Below are 14,887 nucleotides of genomic sequence, written 5' to 3' on the forward strand. Positions count from 1 at the left end.
TGTAACAGAAAATTTATTTATTAAAAATATTTTATTTGGAATAAATTCAAATTATTTACATGAAAATTATTTCAAGTTTCCTTTGATAGGTGGTATCGGCCATGTTTTGACAGATTTATGTGATTGGTAATTGTGAGATACTCTATTTTAATAAAAACCTTAAGTCAAATCATCCATATAAACACTCACCATACACAAGTGCCCAAAGTGAAACAAAGTATTTAAGGGAATTTTTTTTTTCTATGAAATGTGAGGGGTGAAATTCAAACAGTTAATATTAAATATTCTTTACTTTCTCCTCTGAGTTGAACAGTAAAATTTTAATATGCAATGCCAGGATTCATCACATTGACAAGTGGACATGACACAAGCGATTAAACTTTACAAAATAAAAACCAAAGGAAATATTCACAGCATGTTTGATATGTTTGAGGTAAAAATGCAGAAAAAAATCATATTTGACACAGATAGAGAATTGGTCTCAAATATTTTAAGGCATTTTAAAATGTTTAATAAATAATTTCAGATTTTAAAATGTAAAGAAGTACCATTAAAAATGCTATCAAAGATTCACAGATCAGTTGGTAGAATTGGTCACTTTCAGTAAGGCAGCAGCGCTCACATTCAGGGAATGGTCGCTGGGAAAAAATTCCCTTAACAGGAATGACAGAAGCATCTGTCAACAAAAGGACAAGGGCAACAAAGTCAGAACAAGATAATGTATTAAATTTAATGTGAAAATTAGATACAGTTAATGAGGCTTGGTGGCACAAAGTAAATGCTGGGATACTCACATATACCAGCGTTTTGTTTTCTTCACTGTCCTGGAAAAGATTAAAGACAGACTCCATATCTGTCTTCTTCAAAACAAGGTAGTTTGAATCTACAGAGAAGACAAAAAAAACATTTTAGATGGATAATCAGCTGCCAAATATAACTGGATACTTTCTGAAGTGAAGACAGGTGTCCTTTTACATCTAGCATTGACGAGGTTATGTGCTCGCTCCCTGGTTTCATTTTTCTCCTCCTCCGTGCGAGGAGGACGAGGCTGCTGCTGGCTGAGACTCCTGGCCACTGTTTGTCTCTGAGAGTGTCGATGTACGCCACCATCTGCATCTCTGTTGGGTTCATCTTGTCTAAGAAAGTGTTCACTTTCCTGAGGAGGAATACAACTCATACTCATAAGTCATCAATAGACCAGGATACAACAAATGTATGAGCTGGGGAGAAGCGTTAGCAGTGAACTTACTTTTTCAAGATGGGCATAACAGGTTTCAGAATGGCATCAAATATGTTTATGAGGATGGAGTTCCCTGTAAAGACACAAGAATTATTAACCTTGTCTTGAAGGACCTTGAAAACAATGAATCACTTTGCTGATCATAAATTGTGCAAGTATTCTTTCATTTTCACCACTAGAGGGCAGAAAAATACAAAAACAATCTTGCAACGTTGTTACAGATAATATTTCAGTTTTCTACCAATACCTCAAATAAACTTCTCCAAACAGGTCTTCTGCTATCTAGATGGTCAACCGTGTTCAAAACCACCTCCCAAATTTGTTTGTTTGCTGTTTGGTGCAGAATATCGGGGTTAATGACAGCGACAAAGAGACAAATGTGTGAGCTAAAAAATGAAACTTAAGCTAAAAGAGGCTAAAACACACTGTAGCTGTTGTGTGTCAGAGTTTTTCCTTATCCAAATCATTGGTCAAAAGGACAGAAGTTTAACGTGGTGTTGTACAGACTGTAAAGCCCTCAGAGGCAAATTTGAGATTTCTAGGTATGGGCTAAATACAAAAAAATAACTTAGCATTTTTGGCACAATGACAGACCCTTCCAGACACTGAGAGTCCTTTGATTCAAAATATGTATCAGAAATATTGATTAATGCAAGTTAAACATGACTCAATGATTTCCTGAAGCATCCCACAGCTGTTTACATTTTTAAATTCATTTTCCTAGCTTTGAGCAAGTCACTGTTTTAAATTCATTGCAGTGTGGTGTAAATAAATTTTCATGGGTTTGAAGCCTGCCTGAGGTCGATAATTCATCATGGTGATGAATTCATCATTCTTTATCGAGGCTGTATTATTGTTTTATGGTGATAATGTTTAAAGATTATTTGATTCATGTTCCTGATGAAGCTTCTTTGACAACCCACGCTATTTCGAAATGACAAACCTTTCAATGCATCGAGTTTCCAAAGTAATGCTATCCTTTTCATCACACCAATGTTTGCTTATTATTGTCCATCATCTCGTTTTTTTTTTTTTCCTTTTTTTATTGGACAACATGGCTTGTGAATATAGTGTGGTTAGGCTGCTAGCTGTCATTCCTGGATTATCTGAGCTCCTCAAAAGCACATGAACGCACCACCTGAGGCATTTATCAAAACACAGCCATACTTTCGCCTTAAAATACCACACACACACGTGACTAAATGTTCACTGTAAAAGGATTAGCTTTCCCAGGAAAGTATCAAGTCTCTACATGTTTATGGTACTGAGAAGAAATCAAACAAGTGCCTGTCAAAATGCATGAATCAATCTAAGAACAGTGAAATGCGTGATTTCTAGTGAATAGATGACAGAATTAAAGAAAAAGCGCTGCTATGATCCCGCAGCTCTTAATGCTGTATATAAAATCTGAGTCTAAAAAACTGAACAAACCAGATATTTCTTTCAGCAGATCAAATATGGCCTTGGTCGCCTCCAGCTGCTCCCAGTTGACTTGGCTCCTCTGACCCTGGGAGTCCTCCCCTCTTGGCGAAGTGCCCTGCTCCTTCCCTTTAGCCTTGCTGGCTCCACCTGCCATCTTGAAACATATTTTCTCCTTTTTATTTGACCTTGTGCTGAAATTAAGCCATGACGGGCCTTCTGCGCTCTCCCACTGTGAGCCTCCATTTTGGCTGCAGTGTGGCGTGGAGTCTGAATAAGGTGGGTCTTCGTCATTACTGGTTTTTGTTGAGGCCAGAGACTCTTGCGACTTGGACCGGGTCAGGCCTTTGATGATCATTTTAAAGTGAGAGGTTAAGGGATTATCAGAGTCCTCTGTTCTGTCTTGGGAACAGTTTTCATTACTTGAAGGGTCTGAGTTAACAGCAGTTTGTGTTTGCTTGTCTGGTTCTGCCTCCTCAGGCGGCTCTGAAGGAGGATCATACTGGGAGATAACGATAGTTGGGAGAGTAGCACCGGGAACATCAGTGCCATTCTGAGCAGAGGCACCGGGACTTTCTGACGGCTGAGCTGTGGATTCTGGACGAGGAGATGGCATTACGATTTCTTTTGGGGCTTCTGTCTGAGGGCTAGAGTTCTGCAGAGAAAAACAAAACAATCAGGTAGTGACAGCTGACCCTCAGGCACTGGCTTTATGGTGGAGGATGGCAGACACCAGCACCTAAACAAATCCATATATCAGTTCAGTATCACAGTTATTAAAGGGGTAGTCCACCAATTTTACACATGTTCAGTTTCATTATGGGTAGTATTATAAAGCAGTGTGAGAACAGTTTTATAATGTGCTCTGCAGCTCAGTAGTAGGAGTTTTCTAAAGTCTAAGAGATGTCAATAAGTTTATGTCAGTTTCAGCTTGAGACTTCACATTTTAATAGAAAATCTGCTTTATAAACGGGGGGCTGTGGAGGGATGTGAAAGATGTGGGCGTTTATCATGGATTGAAGGTCTGATGAAAAACAATATCAAGTTGCAATATGGGAATTGTAGGTTAAAGGGTTTAGGAGCTTGACTCTTAACTAAAATGAATGACATCGCAACTTCAACCACTTCAATTTTAACCAAGCCTCAAATTTTATGGAGAGCCCCTTTAATTCAGAATTGTGTTGATTGTTATTGTTTCTGTCTCAACATCCAGTAGCCATTGCCAAAATAGCTTTGCTTTAGATTGAATGAGGATGTGGTGATTCAAGCAGGCATGGATGTGATGTTACAGTCTGATTATTATTTTCATTATTGATTAATCTGTTGATTATATTCTCTATACATTTTTTAACCATTTAGTTTGTGAAAAATTTCCAAAGTGATGTCTTTAAATCGCTTTTTGTTTGACCAACAGTCAAAAACTCAGAGATGTTCAGTCCAATAAAAATGTCAAATCTTCACACTGGGGAAGCTAGAATAAAAAAAAAAACCAAAATAAAACAAAACAAAAAAAAAACAAACAATTATCCAAATAGATCCAGATTAATTGTTGGTCAAATTGATCAAAAACTCAACTGATCATTGCAGCTCTAGTCAAATGTTTCAAATACTCTTCAATCACACATGTTAATGACCTACCACTCACAGCAGATAGTCAATATAAACATTTGATTTGAATCAAGAACAACACTGAGCTCTGCACCTGACTAATTACAGTTTAGTGCAACATATTTTTTGGCCATCATTTCTATCAGTCATGACAACGCTGTATTCACAAAGTAATTGCTGAGAACTAGGAACATGGCAATATTGAAACAATTGGTGTTCAATGGAGCAAGAAACACAAGTGTTGAGAAGATCAGACAGGTTGTAAACAAGGAAATTGTTTAGCCAGATTATCTAGAGCAATTTATTTGAAGGTAAAACCAAAAGTGACAGGGAAACTGTGTGCACCCACAGCTCTGGCAAGTATTTTCAGTTGAAGTTGAACCAGGAAGTCTGTGATTTATGTAAACAGCAAGCAGCTGGGGCTATACATTTGCTGTTCTCTTTTATTTTCTTCTCCAAATAAGTCTGGCCAGTGTGGAAGTTCGTTAAAAACCTTTCTGATTGTCTAACCTCTTATGTTTTTGTAACAATGCTGCATATTCACAGATTTCAGCAATACAATCATATTAATTATGGTAAGAACTATACAAGGTACAGAAAGTCCTAGGTTGTGATAAACCTGTGATCCCTTTGAGATGTCCACATGAATAAAGTCAGCCATTTGAAGCTTTACCTCTTCTTCCTCATGACCTGGAGTCAGGAAGTAGGCCAGTCCGCTGAGAAGGCCCCACACGCCTTGATAATTTTCCTCTTCATTCAGCAGTTTGTCAAGTGGGCAGAGGAACTGAAAAACCGGTTGAGTGTGGCCGATCAGATTGTCAGAAACTAATTCCTGGGGAAGAAAATGACAAAAGGTTGAGCAATAAAGTTTTTTAAGTGATTATCTGTCAACACATCTAAGATTTTCTTTTGTTTGTTTGTTTCGTTCACCTGCAGAAAATGCTCCACCGATACTCTGGCTTCTTCTTTAACCTCGTCGGTGACCTCTGACTCCTCCAGTTTCAAGATTGCTGGTAGGGTGGTTGAATCCTGAAAAGTGCAAAAAGCTGAGTTCCAGACTTATGAAGCAAGTCGTATTTTGTTTTCACAACACTGCTTCCCTCCAGCTCCTGCTGAACAGACAGTAAGGAGTAAACACGACTCTTCTGAACTCAAAGAAAAAAGGTCCCGACGAGAAGAGTATTTTCTTTCAGTTAGCAGACAACATAATACCTGTCTATTTGCAGAAAATCATCTGTTAAATTGTCCAATAACAATTCATAACATTGGACTGTACAGTTATGAGATATCATTGTCATTTGTTAACTGTTGTTCCAGTTTTCACAACAGTTTCAGTGGAATTGTTGAAATCTGCTTTATATTGTTAACTTGATGATAACATGATGCACAATGTTCAAGCTATTAGTTTGATTCTTGGCTCTGTAAGACCATTTTTCCACTGAAACTACACTGTATCCATATAATAAAGTGTATATATTCATACCATATATAGAATGTTGACGTTTCTGCAATAATGTCATAAAACAGAAAAGCTTTGCAGCGAACACAAGCTGGAAGAGCAAGAGAGGTATTCTAGTTCAGGTACGGCCTCATTGTCCTGCTAAATGGTGCTCGTCATTGTAACTCCACACTGACCACACCTTAACTCCTCAGGGTCACAACCTCTGACACCACTCTGACATTCAAGTCAAGTCAGTCTCTCTGAAAACAATACTCACATGTCTGTACATAACTGTACAGTGGCACATCATGCATACACAGTCCTGAAAAGTTTCATTCCTAATGTAATTCTACTGAATAAGATTGGAGGAAAACCCACAGTCAATGTTCTGTATAAAAAGACATTCTCAAAGTCAGCTGGAGATAATGAGGCTTCAGAGATAGAAGAAAAATCATTTAGGTATCTTCCAAAGTTGCAGTTCTTTTTAGTGCAAATATTTGAGAACTGAGTTAGGAGTGAATCTCTTTATGGCCAGTGTGAAGAGGAGGAATAATTTAAGTGTCTCAATGTACACATGAACATATGCGCATTGGTTTAAAATTGGCTTTAAAAATGTTAAACTATAATTCAAATAGATCTGGAGACACACCCTGCCTTCACACGCTGACCAAAAAAAAAAACTGTTCACCAGGCAGAGACAAGCTCAAACATTGCAGGCAGTGTAATTACCCCCTAACAATGTTCTATGATAACAGAGCCTAATTCAGAATGGTACTGCTTATCCAATTTCAGAAAATGCTTAAATTAATTCAAAAGGTTCTAAGATTTTATTTTATTTTTTACTTCACATTGCAGAGCACATGGAAACTTCTGATTTTCCAGGGAGTTTGATTTATTTAGAACATGCAGACTTTACATTCAGTTTATTATTAGGTGCGGCTATATAAAACTAGGGGTGGGCGATATGTCAAATATACTCGATGTATTGCTGCTAGCGGTGTGTTTCTCTCACTCTCTCTAATGTGTCTCTCCCTCTAACGAACAAAAAAAATTCACACACATACATCACACACACATGGCTGCTAATCCAGAGCATGTGTGTGAAGTATATATGTGAGACGTGTGTTTTTGTATCTGGAAGGAAGAGGAAGCAAGGGAAGTGCAGTGCCAGAGTTTATGCTTGTTGAGTTTGGAAACGGTTCAGACATGCACACACACACATATACACACACACAAACACACACACACACACAACCATAAACACACGCTCACATTCCTGTGATATGACTGTTATCGTTCTGCAGCGTGGTTTGTCTCAGTGACAGCCTGGACCCTCTGCCTCTGTGGTTCACACACTATGCTATTTTTATTTAACCATTTTTGAGATTACCTTATTATCATAAACAACATGCACAGAAAGTGTACTTTAATTTGTGTTGGAGGCCTGCATCTTGCCATTTTCTATTTTCAACAGCTGTTACAAGCCTGTGTGCAATTGCCTGGGTTGAATAAATACTATCTTGTTAAATCTAACTTGATTGTGATTTCCCCCTTATTGCAAGCAAGTTTAAAATTGCTCCAACAGAAACCACTAATGACTATAAATAAGAATGTTTCAATGCAGGCATGTTGCAGGGAATACTAGAATCATCATACTGGTGGGACTGTCTGCATCAATGGGTTAAATTGAGCATTTAAGAAGTGTTTTAGAGGCAATTTCAAAGTATCGAGATATATACTGTGTATTGCACTATAGCCTACTGCCCATACTGTTGTGTTAGACTATATTAGTTTTAGATAGTTGTACCTAATAAACTGGCAAGTGAGTGTATATCCCATGTAATTAGAAAATTAGCAGAAAATTAACAAACAAAACAAGACTCTCCATCTGACTCTTACCTGCCATCTGTTGCGAAAATATATCATATCCATGTAGGTCTTCTTGATGTCCCACTGTAGGTTCTCGGGGCTGTTATTCTCCTCCAGGTGAACAGTGAAGATTAGCTCCTCATCCTCCCAGTCAGCCTGCAAACACAGTTAACGCTTGCTCAAACTCCAGCTCAAACATTAACATACCATCCAAGGACAAGCTTTTACAGAGCCTCAGCAGACAGATAACAAGCCTCCAGGACATTCCACACTGTCAGTGATATTTATAACTCACATGAGGGATGCTGACAGCCCAGCGGCCAACACGCCACATCTCATATGACAGCTTGAATTCCATCATGTCCTCCTGGACGCTTGTCAAGTAGTTCTCCAGATCACTGTCCTCCTAATGGTGTTTGGCCAAAAAAGTGACAATAAAATCTGTCATCTTTCACAAACTGTCATCTCCAGTTTAATATATTGCGTTATCTGCAGCAGCCTCACCCCGTCAGAGTCCTGCTGGCTGTGAATGGAGCCCTCCTTGCTGCTGACATCGTCCTCATTGGACACGTCACTCTGGATCGCCATGACCCTCAGCATCAGCTCCTGCTCCATCATTTTCATCTTCTTCTTCTTGGCCTTCTTGGACTTCATCTTGTCCACAAATTTTGACCATCCTTCCTTTAACTTGTTGCCTGAATATTTAAAACACCAGTGAACAGCAACAGTGAAAGTCTCAGACAATTTCACAGCTTGTTATCAACATTTTACCTTATTTTTCTGTCTTTTGAACCAGTTTTCTTATTGTTCTTCACAGTACTGAAGGTAAACATTTTCTCTCCCCTGTATACGGAGCATTGTACATGGAGAGAATAGTAATAAATTCTACCTTGACATTGATCTTGACCTAACCAACACAGCTGAAAATCTGCACAGACTTCACACACTGGGAGAAGTGTCAACAACTGTGAAGAATCAAAATGTCTGAGAAAACAAACTCACACTTGATTAGGCATGAAAGAACTGTAAGCATGATTAGTAGTCAAACCTTCAACATTATGCTTTATGTGATGACCTTAAGATCAATAAACATCCCATAAGAGTTAAAGAATTCTGACAGGCTATGACAAATATTGGTGTTTTTTCCAGAATTTATGAGGGTACCATTATAGAAAATGTGCATATTTATCACATCAGATGGTTCATTATCACAGCATAATCATTCTTGTTCAGTCATCATTACTGTTGGACTGTTTTCAATACAAAGAGATAGGAGTTGCTTGAAGACAGCACTGAAATAATTTGGCATTCAGCTTGCTGCTTGTGTAATTAACTGTCTGGACCAACAAACAAAAGAAACAGGGGACTAATTATGCATTGAAAGGCAGGCTGGTAAAGAAAATGATAATGTCACGTAGCTGACAACACACTGCTATTCATCAACTTGTATAAGACTTTATGCAAGCACACTCATCTACACCCACAAACTACTCCATCTGCCTTTCTCAAGTCCACGTCATCCTCATCTGAAATGGCTTCTCATTGAAAAATAACAAAAAACCATGCTAAAAATCATGTGTGCTGTTCCTGCAGGTTTAGGCATCACAGAGCTTTGAAATGAATAAGCTTTGTGTTAAAACAAAAACACACCTTTCCTTTTGCCCTTGATCCTGGTGCTAGTCGAAATCCCTGCTCCCTCCGAGCTCCTAGAAATCCCCCAAACCAGCCACCAAACAAAACAAAAACCAGGTCAGTTCCAATTCCGAACACAGAAGGTGGCCGATACGGTCGTTGCTTTGAGGCTTGCTGTGTGAAAAGGTCACGCCAATGGGGTGTAAAAGATGACAGCCACTCACACTTCACTGCCCTCGCCCTCCTGCGAAGCCAGGGAGGCTAGTTCCGGGTCTGATCCACAAAGCTCCTCCACAGAGCCTTTGGGGGTCGTGCTGTCAAGCTGGCTCACTACCAGCTGGTTCAGGTTGTCGGGGTCAGACAGCCATGTCACCAAGAGGCCCAACCCTGAGGAGAACATCCAGCTCACTTTTGTTTGTCATGACATAAACACACACTGAAATCAGAGAGTAAAACATTCAGATTTAACAACAAATTTGTATTATAATGACACATGTTTTTCTTCATCTCCCTAAATGTCAAACTATTACTTTAAATTTGGCATATTAGTATTTCTATTGACTTCCCTTTGTAGTTGTAAATAAGTGCTACAAATCTTAATTACTGTAATTAAATGTGTTTCTAAAATCATCAAGATTAATGGCTGTAGCTGATGTGAGAAATTGTTATATTAGACTAATGGAGAATGATCATTTTTATTGTAATAATGAATGTGTGATCTGTGTAACATTGCCAACTATTCAAATTACTGCAAACATTCACAGTCATGTATCTTTGAATAAAACACTGTTGTTGGATGGTCCGGATGTACAGACCATTTTTAACTACAGCTGTAAAAATCACCTATGGTAACTGAGCTACATGTATAACTGCTAAAACCCACGGCACAGCAAGACTCCCACAAGATAAAACATTTCATCTGTTACTAAAAAATGACAAACCCCTCAAGAGAATTGGCAAATCACTGTGGAAGGAGCCTTCCTTTTCAGTATCCCAAAATTCATGTCCTGCGCTCCACAATGCCACTGACAATAAGGGATTACATACAATGCACATTTGTACAAGTCCTCATGGGAGGCTTAGCCCTTATGTAAGACTCTATTCCTGCAGAGAGATAATTTAATGCTTTCTTACCCTTTAAGGCAACAATCTCATTTAAGGCACAGCGGTTGACTTCTTGGCCCCAGAGAGATTCGGGAAAAAGGTTACGTACAACAGCGTCGGAGAACTCTCGGAGAACTGCGATTTCATCTGCGGTGGAGCTGAACAAGAGCTGTCTGAGACAGAAAAAAGAAGCACAAGAAGTAAAAGAGAGGTGAATCCAACCATTCATAAGTACTAAGAGAGATCACAGATGTTTAAGACCACACTGCTCATAATCACTTGATCTAAATCTGAAATCTTAAATGATGTATTAACCTTGAAAACACCATTTAGCATGAGGGAAACCATTAGGATGTCACCGCAGGTATGATCCAGTAAAAGTATGGTAAATTATTCATAGGTGATAAAAAATATTGAGGTATTTATAGAGTTCAGACACACTACTGAGTGCAAAGAGTAACTGAAGCAGCGCCAGCAGAGAGTCATTTTAAAAGAAAGTGGGTGTAAAGTTTCACCTGTCGGACTGCTTTGCATTGTGCAAGTGCTGGGTCAAAATACGAATGGAGCCCACTACCGCCTGACAAACATCAAAGTCTCTGGCTCTCTCAATAATGCGGTCGATTACGAAGTTGAACTCCCTGCTGAGCACCTGGTGCAGAGGCTGGTGCTCGCGTGGCTCGGGAACAGCGTACCAAGGCAGGACCAGCTGAGCGTAGGCGCACTCAAACACTGAGGAGAGCAGTCACAGAGTCAGTCAGTCACAAAGGAAACTCACAGTAACACTAAGCTCCCATGATCACCTCCTGAACATCAAACTCTATGTCGTCAGGCCAAGAAATCCTGTGGAAATTATACGTTCATTCATTCATTCAAATTTCCCCGACTGGATTTTCCTCTGACCATGACAAGTTGTAGGTGAGATGAAGACAAGTCCCTCTCACAGGGAGTCTCACACCAAGAATCTTTTATTCACACCAAAATGATTGTATTTATATATTATGCAGAGACAAACATAGGAAACCAGTGCTGATGTGTAGATAGAACATTTTTCGAAAGATATGTTTAATGTTATGTTTATTAATATTTATATTAGCATCAATGTTTCAGACATACATAGATTTTCAAAGACAAAAACATTGAAGTTTTCAGTCCCTGGCAGCTTTATACTTTGTTAAATTGACAAAATGAGAGGTCATACTTACAGCTGAGTTATATAATAGAATACATGCAGAGGAGGGACAGTTTAAAAAGGTGTTAAAGGCAAAAAATAATGCATAAAAAGTTGGTAAATATGAACCAGAATAAACCTGGAGTCCAGAAGATTAACAGCTCATTTAAATGAGACCGTTATTTAGGACTGAAAAAATTAAGCTCCAGGTGCCTGTAAAGAGCTTAATCTTTTTTTATTTGAACCTTGAGCAATCTGAATGTAGACAGCATGAAACACACGTTCAACATCACTCTTATGGTCAAACTGGGCTCATTCAGAGTTGTGATATTATTCTTCACAAGCCTATCAATCGCACAAAAAAAAGGTGCAATGCAAACACAGCTGATATCACTGTATGACAACCAGATATCTGATTTCCTGTTTAACACACACATACAGCCTATCTGTTGAGTCTGTTTTTTCATCTTTTCTTTTTTCCCTTCCCCAAAGCTCCTCCTTGCTTCATGTAACATGAGCTTCAGCTGCAGATGTGTCTATGCAAAACTGTCCTTTCCAACTGTGTGGATTCAAAACAGAGCTAAAATGTACAGGCAAAACACCCTGGAGTCAAGAGCAGAACCTTGGTTTTAAACACTCACTTCACTCTTGTGTTTGAAACCTGCAGTGACAAATGTGTTTACACCACTTGAAAACACACTGTCTTCTATGTAAAACATGCCTCACCTTGCTGTAGGGACCTCTTCACATGCGGATACTGAGACTCCAGTGGCTCAGCCTGCTCGCCGCTTCCCCCATGAGTCGTGTCTTCCTCGACAGTTCCCTGGAAAACAGAAAACTGTTAGTCAACATGGGTTAGATACAGAACACGGTAGATCAAAACATTAATCAGCACTGAACTTTAAGTCACACTGCCCTCTGTGCTGAGAGAAAACAAGTTTTTCAGGCCTCTGGAGGCTACAGCAGAAAATATGCACCTCAAGCTATGAGTGACAATGCTTAAATATTTGTCTACTTTTACTAGACATACAGCTCAAGTATTTGTGTAACCAGGCCTGTAAACACGGGACAGTTAGTTAGCCACTATCTTGCACCTTTATGATTTCAAAAACATTACTACTACTCTGACAATCCTCGTATTTATGTCTCACTTATTTACGTGTATAAGGCTGTGTAATGATTCACAAATGAATCTCACGCTCTCCTTTTTAATTATTTACTCATTAAAATATAACCCAGTTCTGATCATGCAACAGTGCTCGAAAAGGCAATAAAAGACCATATATGCAAAACCATATATTCAACATGTATGCAATACCTGGAGAGGATGTTCTTTAGCCTCCTCATCAGTTTGGGTGCTGCTCTCTCGCCCGCTGTTCGCGAATAGTAATGGAGTTGAAAAACAAAAGAGGAAACATAAAAAGTACTGTGTCACTGAACGGCCGCAGTCTGAAAAATACCACACCAAGCCGAGGGTTATGGCGATGGAGAAGCGCCATAGATACATGTTCTTCTTTTAAAACAGGCTCCTCTGGCTTCTTTCTCCTACTTCGAGCCGGTGTGTGATGCACATAACCTGAGTTAGTTTGTTCATCCACATTTTTTTGTAACCGGTAAGGAGACGCTGTTTCCTCGAAGCACGAAGTAAAACGGCGGAAAAAAGCCAAGTTAACTGGTTAAGGCAGAGCTGTGATTGGCTGCGGGGACTTCCCGCGTGCCTGCTGTTGATTTTAACAGGATGCCATCTACAGGTTGCAGCTTTATGTGACAGCAAGGAGCCCAGAGGATGTAGTGATTCCCATTCAACATTCTGTCCATCCATTTATCTATCTGTCTGTACTACAGAGTAGAAACAGAAACACTGTTACTAAATGTCCTGGATTTAAAATTCTACTTCAGTAAAAGCACCAAAGGGAGTGTGAGTAAAATGAAGTAAACTAAACAATTCATATCTCATATAACAAGTGGAGAGTTGGACCCAGTCACTGACAGTATAAAGTAGCATAAAAATGGAAATACTCAAGTAGAGTACAACAACCTCAGAGTTGTACTTGAGTACAACACTTGAATAAATGTATTGAGTTACTTCCCACCACTGTCAGTTACTAATACAGATTGACTGTTGAGAGACAAAGAGAGGGTTTTCGTTTTGTTTTGTTTTTTGAAAGTCAGTAAAGGCTTGGATATTAATGAAGCTACAATTATTATCATAACGTCGTCAAAACTGGATTGAGATACTAACATCAGTAGTAATACTAATTAGTATTAATAATAATGGAACAAAAAAAACAAATTGTTTGGAGAATACATTTTAAAATGTGTGTTCATTCAGTTCATAAAGGCCTATTTATGTTTTACTGTCAGATTTAACCAACCATAGCCTTCATCTTATTTATTCAATAGACAGATGATTAAGATCAAACAATAAACAAACAAACAAATACAAATAACAAGTAAATAGCCTAGATTTAGTGTGTTTTATTAAATCTGTTTTAATGAGAGTGATTTTAGTACCAACCTTTTCTACTTTGCTCTGATGATGATGTAATACTGATGAAAAATATACAGCAGTATGATACAGCAGAAACGGGTTACCAGCTGCTGAAGCTATTTTGGAAAATATGCACTGGCTGTAAATCTTATTAGCACTGTCATGTTTTGAATTAATTGAAGAAAGGCAGCAGCAGCTAGTTAAGTGCCACAAGGTGGCGCTGACACTGCTCTTCAAATAAACACAGAACAGAACCAAACAGCTTTAGATGTTGACCAGTGATATGATTATAACGTTTGACCCGGATATTATGGATATCACACTATCAGTAAAAACACAGGAGGAAGATAAGATGAACAGGCCTCAGCATATGAAAGGCAGTCACAGACATCTGTAAAAAAAAAAAAAAAAAAAAAAAAGTACATCCGGAAAAGTGGAAATTATAAATTTACACATTAAGAATGAAGTAAATAAACTCCAAAAAAGAGCTTAACAATTATTGCATATGATATTCATACCTGAGGAGACAGCCTTTAAACCAGAGACAAGCCTTCAGTGGGCAGATCCTCCCTGTGCAGAAATTAAAAGACTCACACCTGCTCTCAATATCACTTTAACATTCAGAATTAATGGTATATTAATAAAGCTATAATACAATCAGCAGATATGCTGAGTAGTTTGTAACAGTTCCTATAAAGCTTGATGTTACTGTCTAACTATTTAGAATTATGATGCCTTTTAACTGTATCATTTATTGGTGACACTTGACTTTAAGCCCTGTGTTTAACATTTATAAGCTGTAGATTAACATTATCCTGTCGTTTTAAGTAGACATAAGGACATTTGAAGTGTTTATTAATGCACAGATAGAGAAATAAAAAGCGTGTGTTTTTCCCCGGAGCACTGAGGTCATGA

The 14,887-nt window shown here is 38.5% G+C and overlaps 1 protein-coding gene across 2 annotated transcripts; it reads right to left on the reverse strand.

Moving 5' to 3' along the window:
* si:rp71-46j2.7 (uncharacterized) lies at nucleotides 1-13,175 on the reverse strand. Of its 2 annotated transcripts, XM_018660367.2 has the most exons (16): nucleotides 12,800-13,173; nucleotides 12,208-12,304; nucleotides 10,829-11,042; nucleotides 10,344-10,486; nucleotides 9,434-9,596; nucleotides 9,228-9,283; nucleotides 8,082-8,272; nucleotides 7,873-7,983; nucleotides 7,608-7,733; nucleotides 5,198-5,296; nucleotides 4,941-5,099; nucleotides 2,672-3,314; nucleotides 1,250-1,313; nucleotides 976-1,156; nucleotides 795-883; nucleotides 1-676 (listed from the first exon to the last, which is right to left on the reverse strand). In XM_018660367.2, the coding sequence occupies exons 1-15, from the start codon at nucleotides 12,986-12,988 to the stop codon at nucleotides 863-865; spliced, it is 2,457 nt and encodes an 818-aa protein (XP_018515883.1). In that variant the 5' UTR covers nucleotides 12,989-13,173; the 3' UTR covers nucleotides 1-676; nucleotides 795-862. The 2 variants fall into 2 exon arrangements, with proteins under 2 accessions (XP_018515883.1, XP_018515884.2); XM_018660368.2 differs by lacking the exons at nucleotides 1-676; nucleotides 795-883; nucleotides 976-1,156; nucleotides 1,250-1,313 and adding an exon at nucleotides 1,327-1,570 and having other exon boundaries at nucleotides 12,800-13,175.
* Nucleotides 13,176-14,887: the final 1,712 nt, after the last annotated feature.

Source organism: Lates calcarifer, linkage group LG8, assembly GCF_001640805.2.
Source record: "Lates calcarifer isolate ASB-BC8 linkage group LG8, TLL_Latcal_v3, whole genome shotgun sequence".
Lineage (NCBI taxonomy): Eukaryota > Metazoa > Chordata > Actinopteri > Centropomidae > Lates > Lates calcarifer.

What these genes read in the sequence shown, in the direction of transcription:
- si:rp71-46j2.7 (XM_018660367.2), bottom strand. Translation starts at nt 12,988, where the DNA reads ATGTATCTATGGCGCTTCTCCATCGCCATAACCCTCGGCTTGGTGTGG. An exon ending in GAGGGCGAGGGCAGTGAAGT is followed by an intron (nt 9,284 to 9,433) that starts GTGAGTGGCTGT and finishes GGGGATTTCTAG; the next exon opens with GAGCTCGGAGGGAGCAGGGA. An exon ending in TAACCTCGTCAATGCTAGAT is followed by an intron (nt 884 to 975) that starts GTAAAAGGACAC and finishes TCTTCTCTGTAG; the next exon opens with ATTCAAACTACCTTGTTTTG.